Raw genomic sequence first — 25,992 nt, 5'->3', positions numbered from 1 at the left:
CATGCAAACTGAGCGAATGTTTGGTTATCAAAAGAACCGTTGTCTGGGAAAACCATACCTTGAACTCATCTTGGCATCTCTGAAATAATCTCAGGGTCAGAGTCAAGTGAATATAGTGTCGCTACATCCCAGGGCCTCAGACTATGGAGCAAAAGTCAGAATTTTCTTGGAAGACATGAGCATGCACCGGAGTATCGTGTTCTCAGAGTCCAGGGTTCCACCAAACGCAGAACTACACCAGTAACAGCAAAGCAGAGAGTAAGTAGGAAAACTTGTGCGTTTTATTCTGTTCATCTGCATTTACAACCCCATCCCAGAAGGACTGGAGAGCTGGCTGATTGCCAGTGTGTTGCTGCTGTCCTGAGTGTTAAGGACGTGGTTTGAATGTTTGCCCAAAGCAGAACCTCTGGGTCCTCTCGAGAAGAGGAAAGAGAACTACCTAGACGTAACTGCCGTTGGTTTACAGAATCTTGGAGTTAGCTAGTTTTTTCCCTCCTGCTGCCATGATTCCATTACCTGTTTGAGATATTTGAAGGTGAGGAGGATAGGCTGAGATGGTTCCATACCTTTTTATTTTTTCTAGGAACCAGATACCTACATACAAGGAACAATCCCGATACAGTTGCAAGCTACTCTTCCACCGGGGTACCTCAGAGCACCTTTCTTCGCCCTTTGCTGTGTGCCCAAGTGTCCTTTTGGGGGCGTGTGATGGCAGAAGGGGGGGCTCGGAGTTCTGGTTTGTAAATTGGAAGCAGCCTGGAACTGGAGCGTGTCTCCTCCTGGGTGATGTCAAACCTTAAAACCAAGGCCTTGTGCAAATACTATATGATTTCACTTTTTAGTGGAATATAGAAACAGCAAAATCGAAGGAACAAAACAGACTCATAGACACTAAGAAGGGACTAGTGGTCACCAAGGGGTGGGCATGGGGCAGGTACAGGGGGAGGGAGATAACAGGGAACAATAATTCACAGTCACAATATAAGCTGGCCTGTTGAACCACCGTGATGTACACTTGAAACCAACGTAAGATTGTATATCAGCGATAGTTTAATAAAACAAACAAGGTCTTAATGCTAGCAACCCAAGGCCGTTCTGCACCAGGCAGAGCGACACTACAGTCGCTGGAATTTCACTCCTACGAGAAGTGAAGGGTAGACCCTGGAGCAAGAAATTCAGCTTTAAGAAAGCATTTGGGCAAGTGCATTATTGGACGGTTTGGTGTGTAAACAACTCTGTGACTTCTGGGTTTACTTGAGGACAGAGTAGGGTAGAGGGGGTTTGACGCTGGGAAAGCCCCAGGTGTGTTGCTACGGTTTTTCTTAGTTCTGGCTAGGTCGGGAGAGCAGAGAAATGAATTCTGCAGGAGGCCGCATGACGGGTCACATGGGCCTCCAGCCTGTGAAAATGGCCAGCTGGGAATTCGGGCAGGAGGCTCCTGGTTCAGCTCTGATTTCCCAGGGCCCGGCCTGCGCTTGCTACCAGCCTTGCTGAGGCTGGAAGCTGTGAAGTAGGGAGAAAGTCCTGAAACGAGTCAGCTGCTTACCTCTTGTGCACTCCTGGGCCCTCTGCTCTCTCCTCTGCAGAAAATGGCTTAATGATACCCTGTAATATTCATGTGAAAATAAAAGCAAATGAGCTAATTTTGGGACAGAATGCTCTGTAAAGTTTAATTCGCACCCAAGAAAGCATCATTGCCCCAGCATTCTCCCATACTGTTGTCATCCCGTCTGCTCTGTCCATGTCCTTCGCTCCTGGTTCCCTGCCCCTCATGATTCTGCAGGCCTGGCCTATGTCTGGTCGAGTCTCCCCAGCTGGGACGTGGGACTCACTGCCCGGGCTGTGTGCTGAACGCCCAGTCGATGCGGAGAGCGGCCTGGGTCCTCTTTGAGAGGATGGTGTGCGTAGGATCGTGTGGTCCAGCAGCACTCATGTAGGCTGAGAGCTTTAACTGAGCCGTAAGGCTGTCCCTAACCATAAGTGGACATGACCAGTCTGGCACAGTCACGCAGAGAGTCGCTGCAAAGCAGGTGGCACAAAAGGAGAGAAGCAAATCAGGCTTCTGAGAGGCCCGTATGTCAGTCCCCCCAGAGCGCCTGAGCCCTGGCAGTGGCCTTTGCTGCCCTGGGGACAGCGGAATCTCCTCTCCACTCTGCAGGGGGCGTGCTGGGAGTTCAGCACCGTGTGCCCCGGGGGCCTCATTGAAGTAGGCATGGCTTACCAGGGGCTGTCCCAGGAGAACCCGGTGGCCATGCTAACGTCCGGCCGGTGGAACAGCCGGCAGGCGTCCACTCCGTGTTGGTTGGAAAGCAGATATTTTGTGGGTTGGAAAGATGTCGGCTCGCTCATAGGAGGAGAAAACAAGTCATTTCTTCAGATAAATGTGGTAAGGACCACAGTAAATAAGGCCCAGCCTCAGGGAGGCAGATCTTTAAAGGAGAACTAAGATGGTCCGTCATCTGTCTCTCTGTCAACCGTTGATGCGTTTAGCGTGCGCCTTGTGGTGCTAAATGCTTTTTGATGATGGTCGGGATGCCCACAGTACCTCCCCGCAGGGGGAGGGTGCCTCCTGGGTGAGCGTGCCTGCTGGGGTCCCCAGCTGTAGTTCACGGAGGAGGGAGTGGGCCGCAGGGCCCTTCTCTCTGCTCTCTCTGACTTTCTGATCTTACCAAGATGTAAAAGCAAGTTAGGCAACAGCCACAACAAAAAGCTCGTCTGAAAATCAGAGCATAATGGTTCCCATCTGCTCCAGCGCCGCTTCCCCTCGCTGCCTGCCAGGGCGTTTGCAGCAGACGCTAAGTAGCACATTATTTTCGATAAGTTGCAGTCATTTACTTGAAATCTCCTTCTCCTTTAGAACGTCCCCCTGGACACAGGAGTGGGCATTCGAGACACCCCGCTCAGGACTGCTCAGGATGCCCGTGCTCAAAATCAAGAGAAGTTACCTGTTTGACCACCAGGTGCTTGTGTGTTCAGGGTGTCAGCCACTCACACTCCTTTGGGAAGAGAAGGGGCTCCATGAGGTGACAGTCCAGGGCCACCCCATATCTCATTTCCTGAGGAAAGGATGGTGGCCCCATGGACTGTTCCCCAGAACAGAAATGTTTCCTCCCTTAACATGTCAAGCCAAGCCTTTCTTGGTCCCCGTGAGATGGTTCTCTTTTCTCCAGCTCCTGGGCTAGCAAAGACTGGAGGCATGTCTGCAGTCCAGGGCTCCCGTCTCAGACGCCCCACCGCCTCCCGCCCCCACCGCAACCGGCGTTTCTTATTTAGCTCCTCTTGTCCAGGGTGAGAACCTTGCCACAGCGCCCGTCTGCCACCCCGTCTCCCCTGTCAGTCAGGACTTCGTGCTTTTGGAGGCTGTTGGAAAGTTTTGAGAAGCAGCCGCAGCCCCTTGCTACTCACGCAGCCCTTTTGCCTGCGGGGTCCGCAGCGTCTTGTGTCTGAGAACAACCTGGGTGACCCGTGAGCAGCCAGCCGTGTGCTTGGGGTGGTTTTTGTAACGAGTGGTGATGGATCATCCGTATTCTGCCCCTGCGGGACCCTGGCCGACCTTGGATGCATCTGTGAGATGACTGTCTGGGGTCACAGGTGTTGTTTGTGATCACAGAAAAAGGGAAGCTAATTGGCATGCGTTCTGAAACGGACCTCGGGTGCCCAGAAGTAGACGCAGTGTCCTCCAGTCAGGGGGGTTCCTGCCGCCGCCAGAGTGAATGGAGGAGATTTCCTCTCCAAGTAGGCTGCCCCGGGACTTCTCGTTGCCTGTGTTCTGTGTCCCTGTTCGGGTCTCCTGGAACTGACAGATGCACAGGCTGGTCAGAGTGCAAGCATGATGTTCCTGGAGGGTAAGGACGCGTCCTAGATCGAGCTGTGTGTAGGTGGCCAAGTCACGGTGGCCTGCGTCTCCCACATTGCCCCCACCCTTCTGTTTGCCTCAGGGTTTACGGCTCCGCCTGTCTTCTCTCTCCCTGGTCAAGACCCAATGTTCTCTTTGTTCTCTTCTTCACAGAGGCAGCAGTGTTGGCTGGTTGCCACCCCCAGCCACCCCTCCCCACCCACGTGTGTTCTGGCCCAGGCTGCACTCCTCCGGGCCACACAGCACCCCGGCCAGGAGGCACCGCCTTCCCCGCCTCCCTCTCCCCAGACCTCCCGGCTCTGTGAAGAGCCCAGGTAGCCCCCAGAGAGGCCCCTCTAAGGACCAAGCCTCATTCGATCTGTTCTGAACCTTCCCTTTTCGCAGGCAGAAATTCCTCCCGGTGGCTACTCAGTTGTTTTCGTGACTCGCCTCTTGTTAGTAAACCTGCCTCTTCCTAGTTCCCTCTGTGATGCTCTAACCAACATGAAACCGCCCTGCCTTCTAGAGTTCTTTCTTTTTAGTGCTTTTTTAACAGCTTGCATTAGCTTGAATTGGTTAGGCTGCCAGAAGCAAAACAAAAACCTCTAAAAAAACACCCAAAGTAACTTGGCCCAAATGAAATACGTGCTTGTCTCTCTCTTAGTTTCATACAATCTGCAGGTGACCATCCAGGCTAGTGTGTCTAGGGTGTGAGAACTTTTCTCTGGATTCTCTCCCCAGCATTTTCCCCAGGCCAACTTGCAGCCCAAGGTGGCTGCTGGAGCCCCAGCCATAGACTCATATGTTCCAGCAAGCAAAGGGAAGGAGAGAAGGGCAGGAAAGGTGTTCCTTCTTCTTAAGGACATTCTGAAAAATTTATATCCTACTTCCACTCATCTATACCTACAATTTTGTCATTCAAGGTGTGACCACATCTAGCTGTAAGGGAAGCTGGGAGGTGTCTTTCTTCCCAGTGGCCATGAACTCAGCTAAAAATCCCTGTTTTGTTTCTACAAAGAGGATACATTGGAAAACCAGCAAGTCAGCCTTTTCCTTCTGGCAGGCCCTTCCCCAGGTGTTCCCTCTCCCAGGTCCCTAGCAGGAAGAGATACATGCTCCATCATAGCTCATATCGCAGCCTATTAGCATAGTTAATGTGCACATTTATGTCAAATGGCATTATTATCTGTGTCCATTGCAGTGGTAACAGTGATCCTGAGATTCAGTGAGACCTTCTTGTCTTGTTCCAGAAAAACAGACTTGGCCTTTTTTCTCTCCCACACTTCCACTTTCCATCCTTTTATGGAATCAAAGGAATTGGGTTGCTAATGGAGAGAAGTAGAAGGGCCAAGGTACAGGGGCCAAAGGGATGGGGTGAGCTAGAACAGTGCACCTCATTTCCTGCTTCCAGACCCCATCCCGGGCGCGGCTGGGGTTTGCTGTGTACCATCCCTGATGTCATTCCTCTGCCCTTGGTCTGCCCTTCTTGGTCTCAGACGACCACCGGGCAGAGGTGCGCATTTCCGTGTCCTTGCAGAATTCCAGCAGAATGAAGGTGCTGTATTTGTCTCCTGTGATTTGTGGAATTGGGAATAATCGTGGAGCAAGTTAATGCTAAATTATCAATTATCTTCTGTAAGGACCCCTCAAGGTCACTATCACATTGTGTTAGGAACCCTGCCTTTGAATTATTCTGTGTTCTTCAAAAACTGGGAAAGCTTCTTGTGAGAACAAAGTGTGCTTTATTTCCAACTCTGTTCTGATGATGTTGTTTGGAAGGTTGGAAAAAGAAACAATTCTGCTACAACTGACCTTGTAGAGATGGGCAAGAAAACTGCTTGTCCCTAGGAGCTGGAAAAGCGTTCGTAGTCCTGAGACAGTGGAAGGATGTCAGGAAGGTAAGACCATACGTGATACAAACATGTCAACATACGGGCACTTTAGTATTCGGAGTGTGTTGTTCAACTTATGCCCTGGCAGAGAAGACAACCGAGAACCCACCCCAAATTTGAAATGGAAACACATTTTCTGTAACCTCGATTCTGAAGAGAGCCTTTTACTCTCTTCTGGTTATCATTTATTTACTTTTAATGGAAATTTGAAAGCAGCCATTAAAGCTGACTTCCAGGCTAGCTTGTGTGATCCAAGGTGAGATTGCTTCGGAGCTAAGTGGTTCCCAGAAGGGTCTTTCAGCCTTCGAGAAGGACCGAGGCTTCCAGGGCGAGCTCTGCAAGGTCAGGAAGACAAAGATGCTTTCTGGCTTAGGAAGACTAAAGTCAGGGGCTCTGTGTAAAGAGGGGACCCTGCAGGCTTCAGTGGAAATGGGATTCTTAAAGTGAAGGAGAGAATGGCAAGAAAGGGACATGAAGAGGAGGAAAAGGGAGGAAAAAGACGACTTTTTGAGATGTACTCTGTTGGCTGAGGGTCCATCTCTTGGCCCATGATCGTGTCAGCGTGGGCTTGCCTGGGGACAGGATAGCAGGTGGAGCGTGTGTGTCCAGCGACGTGTCTGCATGCCCACCGATGTGCCCTGGGTCCTTCTGTGTTGCTGATTCCTAACATACAGAAACAAACTCTTAACTCTGAATCGACTGCTCTTTTTCTCCCCAAAGGGACCTTCCTCAGTGGGATTGATTTAGATTTAACATTTGAAAACCTACCAGTTACCACGCATGGGCGTGTGCTTTTGTAAAAGTAACCTTGCTTAATTCTTAATGCGAATTATGACGTGGGTGAGATGATGATTGGCTGTTGGTGATGAGGAACCTGAGCTTAAGGGAGGCAAAGCCACACAGAGCGAGTTCTGTCCCCGGCTCTATACCAGCGTCCTTCCTTTATGCCGTGCCACGGAGCTAGCATGAGAGAGCCCCGGGCCCATACTCATCTTTTGGGGGGATATTAAAATATGATGGAAATCTATCGTACACTAGCACCAGCAGTCAGTGTGCTAGGTCCCTGACAGACTCCAGGCTCCGGAACATTGTCCTCTAAAGCAAGAGAATATTGAGACGTTTCTCTCGCTTTCTCCGTGGTCACCTCCTTTGGAAACAACCATTGTAGAGAGGAGCTTGCATCTCCAGGAAGGCACAGCGAGCCTCCGATCAGTGGCTCCACATTTTTCATGCTTTTTATGTACCCCTTCCTACCAACCTCTGCAATGACGCTTAAGGCAGAGGGGCTCCCCGAGCAGCAGTCCAAGTTTGAGCTCTTCAGCCCCGTGCCCGAGCATCTCCCTAGAACTTGAAAATGCACCTGAACCCAGCAGCTGAAACCTAGCCCAGAAAAAGGTATGAGCAGAAAAGCCTGATAGGTTTTCCCAGAAAGAACCCAAAAATACAAAAGCAAAAAAAAAAAATATTTAAATCATCTCAAGAGTGTCATATTTTTATTTTTACCTCTTGCCCTAAAGCCTCACACAAGGACCTGTTTCTAGGGGCTGTTGGCTAAATATGAAGCAGTGAGCACTTGGTCCATGACCACATATTATACTGACGCTCAGCACAACTCCCGGCCCCATAGGAAGTGCTCGATAAACATTTGTGGGGTGAAATACTGGAGAAATCTCAAAATCTTTCTGTTGATTGACTAGTGCCCTCAAGTGCCCTAGCTTAGTCTACCTGCTTAACAAACCAAGGAAAAAAATTGAAAGGGCTAGAAGATATCTCACTCAGTCTAATATACTGCTGGTAGCATTTCCTGGGTCAGGAATGTGTTTAAGTGAACCGAGAATTCCTGTGGGGGCTCCATCTACGGGGCCCACCTTTGTGTCCCCAAACTCGTCAGGGACTGAGCCAGCACTGCAAGTCCCAGGGCATATTCAGCATTTGAAGGTTTCACTCACCTGGGCTCCTCATCCGACCAGGCTGTTGCGGGCCAGCTGCAGCACCAAGGATCTCCACCTGGTCTGGCAGGCGTCAGCTCGGGGTGGCTGGCTCGTCCATGCAGTCCAGAAGCCCTGAGTGGCAGCTGTCTGTCAGGCTGGTTTGTAAAATTCTGGAAAATGAATTGATAACCATTTCCACTTACTTGATGGGCAAACTCTAAAAAAAACCCAAAAGAGAGCTTTTCTATCAAGCAGAGTAGGGGATTGAGAATAAGGGTGAGAACATCAGGGCATTCTTCCCGAAGCTTCCAGCCACTACCTGGAGGTTTTGGTCCCACCTCCGGCTTAGAAGAATGCAGTTACTGCACAGTGATTTCGCAGCTTGAGCCGAAGAGTTTCCGATTTGTGGATGTCGTCATGTGTACAGGAAAGGAAAGAACTGGGGCAAGGATGAGAGGGTGTGTGTCAGTTGGGATTTTTCTGGTTGGCAGCCACCTAACCTGGGGACTTGGTGGGTGTACCACAGGCCTCAGGGCAGCGAGTGTCATGGGTAAGGGGGGACAGGGGTGTCAACCGTGGGCTTCTTGAAGCCAGAGCCCAGGCCTGATTCATCTTGGAAATCCAGCACCACCTCTTTCTGGCACCTTAAAGGTGCTGGGTCAGGAATGTGTTTAAGTGAACCGAGAATTCCTCCGGGGACTCATTTGTGGTTAACATCGTATGGGTGGCCGCCTTCACTGGGGTCCACTGTCCGCCCCCCCAGAAATTCTCCTCCAGGCACCAGCCACGTGCCAGGCTCTCCCCAACACAGAGAGCCTTCCTCGTGCTTACATTGGCTTATGGGGGACACACCAGGCTATGGGTCCCAGAGGCCCTGGCTTAATGACAGCACGGATTTGCTTGTTTAGAAGTGTCAGATTTGAAAAGGCAGATTGGACAGCTTTTTGAAGTGGGTGTGGAAGAGGCGGCGAGGGAGGGTCCTTCCACCCCTTGCGCCCCTTCGCCCAGCAGCACGCTGGCTCGGGTCCAGCTCGTAACTGGCATGCAGGGAGAAGAGCACGCACAGAGGTCGGACTGCCTCGCCAAGCACCGCAGACCCAGACAGAGAGCTTGGGATCGCACCCTCCTTCGTGCTTTCATATACTAAGAAATACATAATTTCCTGAACAGCCCTTGAATAGGCCCTTAGTGCCCGGAGCTCTGTGAGGTCGTAGGGCGGATACACAGATGCAGGACGGGTGGTCATTGCCTTTCAGGGGCTCACAGCCTTGCTGGCCTGGTGGCAGGTGTGGCCTGGGGTGTTCTGAGCTGCACCATAGCCGGGGTGCAGGCAGTATGTGCCCTGATGGCTCAGGGGCCAGGGAATGCATTTTTGGCTATTGTTAAGGTAGGTTTCATGAAGGAGCTGAGATTTAAAGTCGCACAGAACAGTGGCAAGTGGTCTCTGGCCGAGAGGGAAGAGGGCCTTGTAGCCTGTCACAGGCCCCAGTAACTCTGACTATTAAGATGCCACTGGCAGAAAGAAGGAATTGGAGAAATTTAGAGAATTAAGAACTCAGAAGAACTTAACTTTCTTTGCTGCCTCATATCTGCTTGTCCCCTCCCCGGGTCACCAGTCATGGCCTGCGCATCAAAGGACACCAGCGCACGCATGCGTGCATGTGTGTGTGTGTGTGTGTGTGTGTGTGTGTGGTGATCATACTGAGTGTGTGTGCGTATGTGTGCGTGCATGCCCGTATGTGTGTGTGTGTGTGCACAGGCATGGTGCTCCCACATCCATTGGCTACCGTCTGGGGGAGAGTCGGGACCCTCATGCTGCAGAGGAGAATAATTTTCTAAGAGTTGGAGACTTAGATTCTAGTCTTGGCTGTGTCCCATTTGCTTTGTTTTTGGGAAAGTGACTTTATCATGACTCGGCCTTTGTAAGCTTCACTCAGCTGCTGTGTACGTTTGCAGTGTGACTCCATGCTCTCTAAGGCCATGGAATTCAGTGTGTGCAAGTTCTTTATGAGCAGAGACATGCACCTGTGGTGTTCTCAGGAGCTCTTTGCTCTGTTTCTGGAAATGCAAGGACACCCTATTTCTGCCCCAAACTTCTGTCCAAAGGTCTGACCGACTGGGCAATGGCCGAGCAGTCCTGGGGGTGAGGCGGGGAGCAATCCATGCTCCCAACTGTCTTTCTGGTAGTGGACAGTAGAACAGCCTCCATGCATGTTAAGGCTACTGCCTTCAAAGCAAGCAAAGAGATGGGCCAGAGGGTGTGAGCCTCAGCCCAGCTTTGGGTCTCTGGGCTGCTCACCACATCCGAAGGCGGCCCTGCCTGTAAATCTGTCCTCCCCTTGCTGCCTGCCTTACCTGTGCAACCCTGAATCTGGGCATTTCCCCAGCACCAGCCCGGGAAGGGAGACTGCGGGACCCTCCCTGCAGAGCCGGTCCTTGGTGAAGAAAGAGTGCCCTCTAGTGGGCCTTGGCTGGAGCTGCTCCGGACCCGGGTTGCCCCAGCAAGGACAAAACGCCAGCGCTCAGCTCTCCTGCCGAGGATCGTGAATGCGCCTTTGGGTTTAGTTTGTTTTTCTCCTCGTGTGAAGAAAAAGAAATAAATAAAGGACAGCAGGAGACCAGTTGTGAGAGCATCTCCAGCAGTGCTGTGACAGTCCCTTTATCTTGGCATTTTTACCAAAGAATTAACCCCAGGGCCAGCAAGGGCAGCAAGGGAGAGGTGACATCAGATGCTTTTTAAAGGGCTTGTGACAATTTCTATATAAATCACTTACCTGCCCTGACCGTCTCTCACGTAAGGGGGATGATTGGTGAGAAAGAAATCCCTTTAAGAAGTATTCCCGAAAGGGTTGTCTTTTGGGGTGATCCTTGTGGGGACCGCAGGTCCACGGCAGGTGATTGCATTTTCGTAGTGGATGTGTACGGGCAGACCTGCCCATTAAGCCCCTACGTGCGCTGGCATAAACGGGGGATTGGGCCCTTTAAAACCGGTTTCAGTAAAAGCAGCCGGCTGGGGAGGCAGAGGTGGGGGCGGGGCGGGGGCGGGCCCCCCCTGGGACAAAGGAACTCGATCAGACGCGATGTTTGCCGGATTAGGTAGCAGCCACGCTGGTTGAAATTGGATCTTGGAGGATGCGTGTTAACATCTCTGGTGCCCTGGCTAAAGGTTCGTTTGAGTCTTGCATGGTGCCACTGAGATAAACAGGAGCTTTTAAGTACTCATTTTGTCTCCCCGTCGCCAGTGCTGGCTTCAAGCAATAAATAGGTAACCATCAGTTCTGCTTAGACGTATCACCCTTCACATTTATTTATTTAACGTTGGTGGGTTTTTTTGAACCGACTACCTGAATAGTTTCCTTGTCAGTGCATCCCAACACCCATTTTTATAGTGGCACATTCAGATTCTCCCCTCGTGAGTAGAGATGTGTGCATACTGTGTTTATGGGGCCAGGCACGCCGCCTCCAAGCACACAGACACAGCCCAAGACCCACAGAACCACGATCTTCTAGGTAAAATAGTGCAAGGTGAAGGGCTGTTCTTGTTTATATCGTTTCCTATATATCTGGGGGGAGGGGTGGCTTCTGACAGATACTCTTGAAATTTTCCATTTTCATAATGATTCAAGTATAATTTAAAGGGTATTCGGACAGGGCTCGTTTTGTTTTCCCACATCTTTCCATTCTTTTATATTCTTCAAGCAACCTATATATGTTATAGTACATTGTGTTTCTATCATACTAGTTCCTTACTGGCCACATTTAGAAATTAATTATATTAAATTTTTGTGAATCCAAATTTTTCTTTTAAAGCATTTTGGATTCCAGGATTCATAAAATGATGTAAAAGCTAAGCGAAATGCTAACATTTTTACTCCATCTATGTTTTTTTATCCCCAACTAAATGTATACGTGAGGGGGGGGAAATGACCTTCATACCTGGTGGGGGGGAAGGTCCGTGTGAATTAGTGTTTCACACTCTGTGACTGTCCTGGAGCTTCCGGGGTGGGTGGGAGCTTGCAGCGCATGCTTTCCGTGTCCTCTGCCACCCTTAGCAGTTTACTCTTCCTTCTTTTATTTAAAACCAGTTCAATTGCAAGACCAAGCAGAATACTAATTACGTAGGATAGTTGGCGCTTCCCATTGATTGTTTAGAAGGAACAGTGCAGCTGGATGAGACCGAGAGGTCTGGACAGGAGGGCTGTCCTCGGAGCTCAGCGGCGGCCACAGGCCCACGGTCACCTGCCCAGCCCCTGGGGGATCGGGGACCGGCACGCTGGCCTGTGGATGCCGCCTCTTTGCTTCCCCTGCTTCTCAGAATGAACTGACCTTTGCTAGAGAAATAAACTAACAGAGCTAGTGAGGCAACCTCAGCCTCGGGCACTGTGGGGGGTCTGGACCGCACCTCGTGGGCAGAGTGCAGGCCGGCCCCAGGCGGGCAGGACCTGACCAGTAAGAGGACGCTGTTCTTTTCCTCCTTGCTACAGACCAGAAATCACTGTAAGATCTTTCAGTGTCGGGTCACATGCCCAAGGGACTGGTTATGTGTAGCCAGGAGGACCCGCTTGAAGGCATTCCCCCCCTCCGGGCTCGTGTGCCACCAGCCCCAGCTTCTCTGAGGTGCAGGGGGTGGTTCCCGTCAGCCTAGGTGGCTGCTTTCCCAGGGTCTGCGGCATCTTTGGGAGTTTACTGGACATGAGATTCAGGAAGGTGCATTAGAGAATAGAATTTTGCCCCAGCATACTCGTAATGGCCTAGCTAAAGTGGCACAGTTACAGTCATTTAGTAGGAGTGGCTCAGAGGTGATTCCTTTCTTCATTTTAAAATGGCCCATGAATATTTTTGTTGGTAAAGCAATTAAAATTCCCTAGAGAAACCCCCAGAAGCCCCCCCTGCACAGTGCCCTCCCCTGGAGGGGACTCCCTAGGCCGTGGAGCTGAGGAGGAAGGGGCTGCCGAGCTCTAATACCAGTGCTGTGGGGAGAGGACGGAGGGGCCCCCCACGCCTTTAGGGGCTGCTCTCCCGGAAGTGGGTACGGCCCTCAGTTACTTTCTTCAGGAAGCCTTTGTTAGCGGTGCTCAGTTCTTTAGAGGACTTTGGAGATCCCAGTAAATGAATTCCAGGAACTGAATAACAGGACTAAATCTCTATTATTCAAAGATCAGTCAACGAGGCAATTGCCCGTTTTGTCTCCTGAGCCTACAGCAGGATTTCACTGCAAAAAGAGCCCACGAGTAAACCTCAGAGATGCCCTAACCTGTGCTGTCACCAGCACCTCCGGCAGAATGTTAATTAGCGGTCAGGTGTGAAAGGACAGGAGTGGGGTCCTGAAGCCTTTGGTGTGCGTGGGTGCCGACACCCTCCTTTCCTTGGCCAGCCGCCCTCCCTGCTCCGCCCTCCCCTCCGCCCACCACGGAGCTGCATTCGCACCCATGCCTCCTGTCCTCTGCTCCTAACGGTCACCACTGGTCCACGTGGCCGGACCTCCTGCTCAGCCGTCTCGTGTTCCATGAAAGCAGCGCCACGCCTCCCTTCCGCCCAGGCCTTGCGATTCCCTTCTAACAACTTTCAAGGCTGGTTCTCATCATGCCTGTGGGCAGCCAGGGACATGTGTCTGTGTCGGTGTAGACATGACGGACCCCTCTGAGCATCTGCACGTCCCCTCCTATCGAGTCCATGCCCGCGTTCCCCGTCACACCCCATGGGCTGCCTTGCCAGGGCTTGGGGGGCAGCTGGTGCTGGCACACCCCCCTGGGAGATGTGTGCCCCGCCTGGAACAGCCCTCCACCGGACAGCCACCGGCCTCGTAGTCCCTGCCATTGGCATCCCGTCCCCGAAATGTGACCGAACACGGGCCTCCTCCTCTGCCTTTGGCCGCTTTTCGCTTTTCCTAACTTGCCCCAAATTTTTTCGATTTTTTAAAATTGGGAATTCTTTACCTGTTCCCTCTCAACAAAGACTTGGCTGCTTCCAACTAAACTGGGGTTTAGATGAGTGATTTATTTTATGGCAGGTTGTCTGACGGTAGTAAAAAGGGACTGCCTAGCTCTTCTGCTGATTTACTAAATCATTTGATCTCTTTGAGTAGGAATCACGCCCCCTCCCCCGGGCGGTCGCTGTGTTTTCATAGAAAGCTGCTGTCTGGTCACCACCTCTAGGCTTCTCCGAGCCCCGGACCCAGCTTGTTGAAGGGCCCCACCCTGGTTCCAGGGACCGAGCCCTTCCCACCTGGAACCGACAGATCTCAGCTTGGGGAGACCTCCTTACTCCAGGGCCAATTTTTTTTATATATATATTCTTTCTGTTTCACATTTTACTCTATTTTATTTTATGTTTTTGTATTGAGGAGTAATTAACATACATATGTCTTCTTGCAGGTGTAGACTTCTCCATACTCTCTGCTTGTCCAGGGGGAATGGTCTTAAGATTTCACTAACTCACTGGATTCACCTGGCTTAGGTTATTTTGGAAATGAACATTGAGATGGATCAAAATTACAGAGTCAAAGAGTGTAAAGCCACAAACTCACAGAAATCTAAAATGAGATATGAAGAAGGAAATGCTTTTCCCTGAATTAAAAACTTGGCAGTTTGGGGATGGGAGCAAAAATTATATTCTAACTCATGTTTTGTAGCTTCGACATTTCTTTTATTGTGGTGAAACATATGTAACAAAAGTTACCATTTTGACCATTCTTAAGCAGACAGGTCGTGGCATTAAGTACATTCACGTTGTTGTGTTATCATTACCACCAGCCCCAAGTGAAACTCTGACCCCATTAAACACTGCCTACCCCCTCTGCCCTCTTCCCCAGGCCCTGGCACACTGGTCTGCTTTCTGCGTCTGTGACCTGGACTCTCCAGGCACCTCATTTAAGCAGAGTGTAATTGATTTTTGGACCAGCCCTTCACCCATTCCTTAGATACCACATTGCAAGCATTTTGGAGACAGGCTTAGCCAGGAGGCACAGCTGTGTTGTTTTTGTTTCTGTCTTTAGTTTTTCCCCTGGGTTACTGTTAACAACCCCCTCTTTGTGTCTTCCTGCAGTTTTGAGTATCCGGGGAGCCCAGGAGGAGGAGCCCACGGACCCCCAGCTGATGCGACTGGACAACATGCTGTTGGCAGAAGGGGTGGCTGGCCCCGAGAAGGGGGGTGGCTCGGCGGCGGCGGCCGCGGCCGCAGCAGCGTCAGGAGGGGCGGGTTCAGACAACTCAGTGGAGCATTCCGATTACAGAGCCAAGCTCTCACAGATCAGACAGATCTACCACACGGAGCTGGAGAAATATGAGCAGGTAACCCAGCCGGGAGGGGCGGCGGGCACCCCGGGCCCTTTAGCAAAGGGTGGCAGAAACGTAAACCAGGGGCTGGCGGAGGCAGGGGCCAGCCTTCCCTGGAGGTGGGCATTCTCACGTCTAGCGTTTCCTGCCTCACTGCAGAGCCACCTGCTAAACATGAGTCCACCAACTCCTTGGTCTCCACTATTAAAACCCAGGCAAACAGGGCTAATGGCATTTAAAAAAGTTAGGTTGTAAATGATGATTTTAGTCAAGATAGAGGACACTGAGTACCTGGACCTCCAGAGCATTTGTCCCTGGCATGCAGCCTAGGGGCTGTCGGGATGACACGGGTCATTAGCCAAATCACCACCTGGCCTGTGGGGAGGGCGCTGGGCTCCTCTGCCCTCTTTTGCCCTGAGGATTCCTCGTCTTCTGGGTGTGCATGGAATCCTCTGGGAAAGGACACTCAGACTTGGCCTTAACGTCTCTCACTCTGCCCACGCCCAGTTCAACTGAAAATCAGACACATTCTCCTTGATACATAATGGCGTGCAGACTGATACACACCTCCCTCTCTAAAAAGAGTAGAGGGTCTCAGGGGGCCCCTGGAGTCAAAGTTGACAGTCCACCAATGGTGTGTGGGACCCAGTGGCCCACATAATCTGCCACAAAAGCTGGTGGTGCATGCCAAAAAGCCGTGGATTTGGAGCCAAGGATACCCCAGGGCCATGAAAGCCCCATAAAGGAAAGGATATAAAGGCTTTATGTTCCAAAGCGTGTATAAATGTAGGGTATTCTAGTTACGACAGAGCCCCTCTCTCACAGAGCCCTCCCCCTGCCCACAGGCCCCCGCATGCGCTGTGGTGCTTTACGAGGGGACCCTGAGCACCAGCCTTACCCCCCATCACTCAGTGGCAGATACGTCTGGTCACTTCTTTGGCCCCCACAATGTCCTCAAGGTCTACAGCGAATTCACTTTCATTTGATTGTTGGGTTTCTGGCTTTCTTTTCTTTTTTAAGAGCCACAAAAGAATAGGAAGAAAGCCCAGAAGGCAGAGCGTTCAGTGTCCAGTTATGACTGCCTAGGTAGAAGGCAAAATGCAAACTTAATGGGAAATTTTTAATTTTAAAATAGAAGTAGGTGCTTTAAAATTTAAAGTGAGAGAAGTTTCATTATTGCACTTCTGCCTACCTTTGGAATGGATTTCTGCAAAGTCCCTTCCGTGATAAGGGAAAGAAAGAAATCTGTGAGGCTTGATGGCCAGCTTGGGGAAATTCAGCGTCAGATGGGTATAGGGAGGGCCCCACGGGAGGGACCTGTGCGTCATCACCCTCCACCCTCCTGGGAGAGAACACAGGTTCCTGCCGCAGTACTGGCTCATGGAGACCTGTCTCCAGATGCCACGAGATGCTGAGCGCAGATGGCGGCTGATCCATGACAGATTCACCCGCCTGGCCTGTGAGGTTAGAGTTCAGAGTCTGCCCTAGCCCCTGGGGTAACTTGGGCAGACAGGTGGGGCGTTCCCTAGAGAGGCTTTTCCTACCCACCTCCACAGCTAAGCCTGGTGTCTCCAAAACCGCCTGTCTAGATCTGTCATCCCGGTTCACATACCAAGCTCCAGGCACCAGAGTCCCGAGTGCAGCCTCCCCAGCTCAACCGACAGCAGGAATGGATGTCAGGCTGAGGGTGTTGAAAACCAGCTTACGTCTTAGCTCAGGTTGCCAGCAGCATAGAAGAGCTGCCTCCTTCCTTGATTTACGCCTGCTGTCACTCTTCTGTGCTCATGCAGAATGAGGAAAACCTTTTTACCAACATAACCGCACTTGCTCCTCGAGGTAATTTTGTGGTTGGGTACCCAAGACGGGCACTGTCATCAGGTTTTCCATTTTGATACAGGTCAGGAAGTGGATGGCAGCAAGGTTAGGGGATGCCTGTGGGTCACACGTCCAGCGAGGGATGGCGTCTGCCCTGGAATCCGGTTTCTGACCCTTCATCCAAGGGCTTTTACTGGAAGAGTGTAGGACTCCCCTAAATGTGGAGAGAGAGAGTGGCCTTCTGTAGACAGTGAAATAACAGGCTCATCTTCCCTGTTACTTGCTTTCATTAGGTTGCCAGCACCTGAGAGGCTAGGGATAAAAACTGCCCACCTTTCGACACTTCTCATCTCCCTGTTCTGTATATTAAAGATGCTGAAAATTGGGAACTTAAGGAAAAACTCTGTCAAGGCAAATTATGTAAGCGTTGTCTGTATTATGATTCTGAAATAGAACTAAAAAATCATTTTCTTATGTATATGGACTTTTCTGGGTAAGAAGTGAGTGCTGCTTAACACACTCCATGTGCTTAATAATTTATTAACGTTAGTCATATTGTTAATTTTACTAAATAGCAAATTGTAGGGAAATTATACCTACATTAGGCTTTTAGTATGTCTGAGAGGTATAGCCTCTTCACTTTTCTGTAATAACCATTCCTCTTGGGAGCTTAAACATGGAAACCTCAGTAAAGCATGAACGTCACTCTGCTTTCTTCGTCCCTGGATGAAGTTACCAGGTTGACTATCTAGTTGATTCTGTTTTGGTTTTACTGTCATGGTGGCAGATAACCGTGCAATCAGTTAGCTTCCTAGTTATTAACTACCACAGCCTCCTCACACTCCCCTCCCCACCTCCCACCCCCCAAAAAAACACCTGAATCAGCCATTGTTGCATCCTCAGGTTATTAAATAAAGAAGGCTTCTAGAGACTTCCATTAGAAAGGAAGGAAATTGTTTTGTTCATTCAGTGGGGTGGACAAACCACTTTTTCAGCAGCTCATGTTGGTACTAAGGTATTCAAGAGCTGTTACACTCTAACAGATAAAACCACGCTGTCAGAAACCTGGACTATAGTCCAGGCGCTATTCACAAAGAAGAAATCCACTGGGGCCCTCTCTCTAAGGCTGGGCCGGGCCAGGTCAGGCCAGCTCGCAGCTAAGAGAGTCCTCAAATCCCAGTTGTGTCCGTTGCTGGACTAGAAGCAAACGCAGTTTGGGGTAAGGGAAGATGGTCCGCACACAGTCCAAGCTTAAACTGCGGGGCCTCCAACCAGGTTTTCCCCGAGGGTTTCTCTGAGTCTGCGGCTCCTGGAGACACCCTCGCCCTGGAGCCTGGGGAGAGCCCTTTCAGAAACCCCCAGCCATCTGGGGCAGCCGGAGCAGTTGCTGTGGGAGGGGACTGCCTTTCTGACAGTCTGCAGCAGGGTGTTCCCCTCACGGAAGCCTTCGGCCTGGGTGGGTTCTGCTTCACAGCGCTGGTAACCCCAGCCGCCCATGGGGCTGTCGCATTGTGAACGGCTGACCTAAGGAAGACTACAGCTTCCGAAGGGGCTGCACTTGGGGGAACAGAGGAGGGGGCGTGGGGAGTCCAGGGCCCGGGGAAATGTGGATCCCTCTGTTCCATCCATCCAGCGCGGGCTTAGAACTCTGCGCCCCTCTCCGTTGTGCGTCCCTGAGCAGCTGTGGAGCAGCTGCCTGGCCGAACCTCAGCAGCAGGTGGGAAGACCCCACTGTCTGTCTGAGGCACCGTAGAAGGGCCCCAGGATACAGTGCCCTCAACACACAGCAAATGCTGTGAGTGTTTTTATTCACTGTAATGAAGCACATGATTATGAGCCAAGCACTGTGGCTTCCCAGTGGAAAGCAAGTGCACCTGACAGTGCCGTCACGCCAGCCCTCCTGCCTGTGAGCGCCCGCGAGGCAGGGAGGCTGCAGCCCAGTGGAACGCGGCCTTTCCCCCGAAGGCCGGCTGGGAGGCTTGCTCTGTGCCTGGCCCTCTGTCCCCACCCCGTGGCCACGTGGAGTCCCAGCCAACTCGCTGCCGCATTTTATTTCCTTCCTTTGGTGTACAGGTGAGTGGGGTGGTCAGGGGTGTCCAGACAGGAAGAAGCTTCTAATACAGATCTTGTGTTTACTTCATAATTTTCTTGTTGGAGAGATGGACCTGATCTATGGGTTTGTCTTCAGTAAATGCCTGCAGAGTGGAAAGGTGTTTATGAAAGCCCCACATATTTTTTTTAACCAGGAGGGAAACTAAAGCCTGGAGAAGTTTATGCAATCATGGTAACATGTTGGATTTCTGAGTTCTCTGTCTTTTGAAGAGATAATGACACACCATTGTCGGTGACCAGACAGGCACACAGTAACTCATTCAACCCTTGCCACGCCCGTAGGGGTGGGTATTGTTGTGCCCATTTCCCGGATAAGGACGATGAGGCCTGAAGGCCCGCAGCCCAAGGAGCCCCAGAGGCAGGGCCAGAGTGCAGGCAGTGTGGTCTCGCCTCAGCCCACCGGGCTCTGTTCCTGTGAATGGTTTACTCAGCCACGGCACAGAGCAGGGCTCTACGGGGCTGGGAATGACGAGATCCCCTCTCAGATGAGTAAAACAAAGCGTGGAGTAGTGAAAGCATTTGCCCCAATACTCATGAGGCAGGGTCGAGACCCAGACCTCCCAGCCTCCAGTGCAGACACAGCCCAGTGGATGCAGCTGCCTGTGTATCTTCGACCATCCAACCTCCAACGATTTCTTCAAGAAACGAGCAGCGCGTGTGTTGCCAGCAAACCTGAGGGGCCCTGAGCTGTAAGGACAACGGCACAGCCGTGTCCCCGTGCATGAGTGTGTTTCTGTTGCACCATTAAGCTGGAGCCCTTAGAGTCTTTAGTTTTTCAGCTCTTAAAGATCAGCTTGCCTTTTCTGCTACAAATCTAATCTAGTTTTACAACCTTGCAATGACTTAATTGTGAATAGATATTTTATCAGATGCTCAGCTAAGGAAACCAGACTTCAGATGTTAAGCAGTAGTAACGAAGAGTGAGGCCGTGGTGTTCAGAGGAGCAATTTCAGGCTCTGGGAGGGGACGAAGTGCCTGGCCTGGCATAGAAAGTGTTCAGGCCCTGTCTCGGCTGCTCCTTCGGCTGTGAGCCTTTGGAAAAGGCCCTGCATCTCTCTGGGTCACAGTTTTCCCAACTATAACGTAAGGCGGTAGGAAAACGATCTCCAGTTCCTCTTGCAGAGCTGATGGTCCGTTGGTCTGGACCCGGAGCGCTCCGCCTTCTGCAAGGATAGCTCCTGCGTCCCCTCAGTCATGTTTTGATGCTGTGTCCGTAAGACCCTGAGGACAGATTCCCTTTGTGTTGTAGACATAGAGGGTCTTCAGAAGGCCAGTGTGGGAGAGGCTTCTTACAATATAATTAGAAGTAGAAATAGATTGATGAGAAATCTCCCAGGAGAATTACCAAAGCTCTTAATTCCATGATTCCACTCTCTTGGCTGTTTGTACCTCCCAAAATGGAACATTTGAAAACAAAGTTCATGTTACATTTGACCCCAAACTCCCTTTGGCTCTCGACCTTGAGTGTTTTGAAGTGTTTCACTAGGATCACATTCTCACCTTTTACTGTGGTAAAGTTGTAGGGGAAAAAATGGTTAAGAATTTTCTTTTCCTTTTAAAAAAAATCTGCATCGTGATCAAAAGTCGGAGTCAAATGTGCTGAAGGGGATTTTGAGGCAGTCATTTATCTTATCCCTCTGATTTGACACACATACCACAACCTGGCCCAGTTTTCTCGGCTGGCACACAGACTAAGGTCCAGGACCTGACGCGCTGCTGTGGGCCCTCAACCACCCCATTGTCTGCCGTTCTAGGCATGCAACGAATTCACCACCCACGTGATGAACCTCTTGCGGGAGCAGAGCCGGACCAGGCCCATCTCCCCGAAGGAGATCGAGCGCATGGTCAGCATCATCCACCGCAAGTTCAGCTCCATCCAGATGCAGCTCAAGCAGAGCACGTGCGAGGCCGTCATGATCCTGCGCTCCCGGTTCCTGGATGCGCGGTGAGTCCCCACCAGGCGGTTCTGTGCTGGGAGAATCCCTGAGCCAGGGGTGGAGTCAAAGGTTCCGTTTTCACTGTGTTAAATGCTGGGCCAAATGGCAGCGTGGGGAAGGTTCTTAGGACAATGACGGAGGACTGTGAGAGAGGACAGACAAGCCATTGGGTTTCTGCAGCTCCAGGACAACGTGTGCTTGAGGCAGTGGTTTTTATCACCCACTGCTACTCACTCCAAAGCAAAGGTGGCTTGGCTACAGTGACAGAAAAGGCAGGACTTTCTGTTTTCATATCACCAGGCCCCCCTTTTATAGGTCCACGTTGTAACTATGGCCCATAATGTTTTTCATAGACACTGCAGTGACCCACTTGCCCCCAGAAAGATGGCTCCGTCTGAGGGCTGGGATCTTTTCCATATACTCTGTATAGGCAGAGACCGCACTCAGTTCAGTTCAACAAATATTTTTAAGTATATTACCGTGTACCACACTCTGGGCTGAGTTTCAGGAGTGCAGAGATGAATAAAATGTGGCCTCTTAAGCATAGAGGGGGCATAGAGGAGCATAGAGGCTGGTCTGGCCTGGGCCAAATTTTCAATTGAAATTTGATGTTTTCTCTCTGGCTTTGCCGTTCATGACCTTACAAGTTTGTAGATTTCAGTTTAAGAACCCATGGATAGAAAGGTCCTTTAAAGAAGATAAAAACTGAAAATGGAGAATAAGTAGTCAGTCCTCGGTCCCCCTACTCTCTAAACCAGTGGACTTAATGCAAATCCATCTGATTCCTTTTGCTTCTGTTATCCAGCCTGTAAGATAATGATAATCATATCTTTCATCTCCTCTAGAAAGTAATTGGTAATTGATCTAGCAAATGTGTTTTCTGTGCATGGGTCTCCTTTGTGACCTGCAGTTCATGTGAAATTAGCCATCTCCTAAAATTGTAGATTTCAACATGCATCATTTCAATTCCTGAAAATAATCTCAATCTTGTGATTTTTATCATTAAAGTGTTAGAAGTGTCAAGATTCTATACCATTTCATGATCTAGAGTTTTATCCCTTTGCAGTCAGACAGAATGATTCACACATCTTTCTGAGTTTTTTCACCCCTGAAATCATGCATGACTCAGCTCTCTTACCTGTACTTTTCTCTCTGTTCACAACTGGTTTTTACCAGTCCACAGATCTCTTTAAAACTCCCTGGCATCTCCTAAAACTCCCTTCTATTTGGGATAGCACAGTGTATCTTTGGGCCAATACATGTCCATAGAGTAAGTCAAGAAAAAGTAGAAATAAAGATAGCGTTTCCCAGCTGGGCATGGTGAGAAGGGGAGAAAGCCAGAGTCCATTTGAAGCAGGGCCCGTGGGCTTCCCTCGCCTCGGGGGCCTGCTGCCAGCCTGGCTTCTTCAGAGCAGGCTGCTCTGCACCGGGCGAAGGGCAGGTGACTGGTGGCCTCTGTCTGGGCTCCTCCCCTGGGCTGCAGCCGCCGCCACTTGCATGTGTTGCTTCCATCCCCATGGTAACTCCCCTCGTTAAAATGCTGGAGTTGGTGTTTATGTTGGCAGATACTGAAAAAAAGCAAAGTCGGGCCCAGACTGAATTCTTTTCAAGAAAGAACTCGGGAAGGGCAGCAGGGAGTTAGGATCATTGTCTCGTCCGATTTCTCCTCGCAGGAATTGTACTGTGCCCAGTTAAAGGTCAGACTCTAAAAGACGCAGAGCTAGAGCTTCGTACACGGCTCCTGTCGTGTCCACCAGTCTTTGCCTAGACGGTTCCAGTCGGCATGAGAAAGACAATCACTGTAAGGGAGAGTGTCTTGCCTGCTTGGGTTGCAACCTTGGAACCCTTGCCCCTGAGCCGAGGTTCAAAACTAAAACAACTAACTTACTGTCACTGTTATTAGCATTTATTTTGAGGGTATATTTGGTATCTGTAAAAGAATAAAACCCCACATGCCAGCCAAAGGCTGGGCAAATGGCTTTCTCAACTCAAAAATAAGTGTTTGCCCAGGCCGCCTGATTGGTTCAGTGAGTACCATCACGTCCAGTGCTATAACTGGGAGGAGAGCTGGCCAAACAAACCTCAGTGAGAAAGACATGCTCACAGCTGATGTTCAGGAGCTACTCCCAACCATGCCTCTGACCATCAGGGCTTCATCAGGAAAAGATTTCATGGAAGGCAAAATACAAGGAGGGGTTGCTCTAATAGCAGCATGAGTGTTTGTCACAGAGGGGGTGTACGGAGTCCACCCCTTCATTGGGTGTGGCATTCCAGGTGTTAGTTCTCTATTGCCGAGGAACAGATTTAGCTGCTCAAAACAATACAAAGTTACAATCTCATAGCTTCTGCTGTTCAGGACCCTGCACAGGGCATTACTAGATCCTAAAGCTGTGATCTCAGTTGACGCTCGGGGTCCTCTTCCAGCTCATTCCAGTTATTGGCAGAATTCAATTCCTGGCAGTTATAGGACTGAGCCCCCCAGCTCCTGGAAGCTGTCCTCTGTGTAAGCAGCTCACAGCAGGGCTGCCTGTTGGCTTCCTGGAATCTTGCCATTATAAGGCTTCAACCTAATCTCCCTTTTCATTGACTCAAAGTCAACTGGCTGTTAACCTAATCACGGGAATGATGTCCTGTCATTTTCACAGCCCCACCCACACTCCACAGGCCGGCATCATGTACACCCACCATGGAATCTTGCAAACCTTAAAATTCTGTCTTCCACATGCAGCTGAGCACTTGGCCCAGGTGTGTCCTCTCAAGTCACATCCTTTTTCCTTTCCTGGACTTAACTGTGCCAGAAAATTTTAACAAACTTTCCATTCATCCATTCATTCAACATTTATATCTCATGCTGTGTGTCAAGCATTGTGCTGTAAAATTTGTCAAAGTTATTATTAGCACTCATACAGTTTTCTTAGTTGAAAGAGAGAAAGAACTTATACACCCTCCTATGTATTTTTAACTTTTTAGATAACTTTTTGCTGGAGATAACATAAGAAAATAAACAGAATGACACCTCTGTGCTTCACCCTGACAGAGGGCATTACTTAAACTGAAATAGCAAGGAGAAGAATGGCAAGGAAGAGGAAAGGGCATCCTGTGGCATCTGCTCTAACTGGCACTGTATTTCAGTGGATTTTTCTCGTTCTTACACTGGGCCAGATACTATATTAGCCACTGGAATAACGTAGACTGAAAAAAAAAACTATAAAGGGGACCCTACTTCTAGGACAAGCAGACATTCTTACAACTGAACATAGAACTACGTTCACACATGAAGTATGTCTACCGACTACCCGAAGCGGAGAGAGAGCCAGGAAGGGGGCAGACGGTATGAGTCTTAGAGGAGGAGTTTTGCCAAAGAGAAGGGGTAACATGAGCAAAGTAAGACAATATTGTTCAACTTCAACAAGCATTTGCTTACTGTGTGTTCGGCTCTAGGGTTTCAAATATGGGGGAAAAGGGCTCCTGCCCTGGAGGCGTTTGCTGGTTAGGAGATGTAGGCAAGTTTGCAGTGAATACCACAGGGAGGAGTGTGGGAGAGAGGGTGTCCTGAGGAGGCACAGGTGCGGGAACGTCACGGTGCCTGGGGGCGGGGGCGAGGTAGCATGTGGTGGGACTGGATGAAATTAGGCAGTGCTCATTAGCATTGAGAGAAATGAGGCACTCTGAATGGGACGGATCCACCGAAAACTACCCCCGTGAAGATTCTGAATTTGTCCTGTCAAGTGGCAGAAACCCTCAGAGCTATTTAAGAAAGGAACATGGTGATTGACAGCCTAAGTTCTCGAGTCGCACTGCTTGCATCCAAACGCTGGCCACGGCCCTGACTCCCTTTGTGTCCCAGGGCAAGTGATGTCTCCTCCGTGGGACTCCATTCTCTTATCTGTCACAGGACAATAATCTATACACAAGAATAAATAAGATAATATGGAAAAAGAAAACCTTAGTGTCTGAAACATAGTATTCGTACAATAATTCTCCAATATAACAAGGATCGCTCCATTATGTATTAGTAGGCATTTATTGTTATTATTGTAATAGACGTGCTCAGATCCCTGGGTTGGGGGAATTACTCTAGTAATTGGAAAAGAGACGAGGTAATCGGGGACCACGGGTGAGGACTGAGCTCCTAGGCTCGGGTGATACCGAGTAAGTAGGAAATACCTCCCCCCATTTTACTTAAATATTTTGGAGGAAATACTCTCATTTTAAGATAAAGATTGTTATTGTACAGAATAGGAGGTTTGAAAACCTTCTTGCTTTTTTAATCCGAGGGAGTTTTACCCGTCCACCTCATGCTTTGCAGGAGGGGACGCTCAGGTTACCATTTCTGGAGAGCACCAGTTTAGAGCGCCACTGTCTAGTGTGTGGCATTTTGATTCTCAGTTTAAATTAATGAAGATAAAATGAAATAAAAATGAATAACATGTAAACACTTGTCTCCCCAGTCACACGAGCCCCATTTCAGCTGCTCCGTAGCCACACATGTTTGAGGGCTGCTGTCGGACGGCTGAGGGCATAGAACGTTGTCTCATTGCGGGTCGTGCTGTCGACAGCTCAGGCCAGAACCATTCTACAAGGGGGGCGGTGGCTTGTCTAAACCCATTTTAGAAATAGCAGTGACAGTAAGAACAGAACCAGCAGGACTTGCTTTGGGACCAGTCATTGTCTGTTGAAGGCACAACAGCCACAAAAGTCAAAAATCACTTCTGATTTTCAGCACGTGCTAGGGACTCAGATATTTGAACGATGCATGAACAAATGAGCAGGTACAGTAAGCCGTATCTGTGGCGATGTCATTACGTAAAGTGGGGAACAAAGGAAATGGAGCCAGCTCGGGGTCTGGAAACAGAGCTCGTTTGAAGCAGTGTGGCGTGCATGGTGAATGGGAGGGTGGCACGCAGGAGAGGCCGCCGGGCAGGAGACAGCCCACTCGGCTATTGGCAGCATCGTCTGCAGAACCTCCACTTCTCGCTCCTGAATCCTTCTGACCCAAAAGGTTTCGCCCCTAAAATGCCACATCTATCCAGTATTATTTAATCAACTCCCACGTTTCTTAAATTAAAAACCTACATACATGATGCTCAAAACTTTGGATTGGCTTAAAATCACAAAGGTTAACTCCCCAAACTGATAACACTTGAAGCCAAAGTAAAGACACCTGGAGTCTGAGCTCAAATAACCTATCGTCCG

At 50.1% G+C, this 25,992-nt stretch overlaps 1 protein-coding gene across 3 annotated transcripts in view; it reads left to right on the top strand.

Annotated features, from left to right (window-relative positions):
• PBX1 (PBX homeobox 1) overlaps window positions 1-25,992 on the top strand; it is a 261,472-nt gene that overhangs the window by 195,301 nt on the left and 40,179 nt on the right. For all 3 annotated transcript variants that reach the window (XM_037023699.2, XM_037023698.2, XM_037023700.2), the window contains exons 4-5: window positions 14,703-14,947; window positions 20,614-20,804. In XM_037023699.2, coding sequence (XP_036879594.1) covers window positions 14,703-14,947; window positions 20,614-20,804 — 436 coding nt within the window. The remainder of the gene's footprint in view (window positions 1-14,702; window positions 14,948-20,613; window positions 20,805-25,992) is intronic.

The sequence above is a fragment of the Manis javanica genome, chromosome 14 (genome assembly GCF_040802235.1).
Source record: "Manis javanica isolate MJ-LG chromosome 14, MJ_LKY, whole genome shotgun sequence".
NCBI classification, from domain to species: domain Eukaryota; kingdom Metazoa; phylum Chordata; class Mammalia; order Pholidota; family Manidae; genus Manis; species Manis javanica.
The sequence above is the reverse complement of the archived record's forward strand: the minus strand, read 5'-3'. Positions and strand labels throughout refer to the sequence as shown.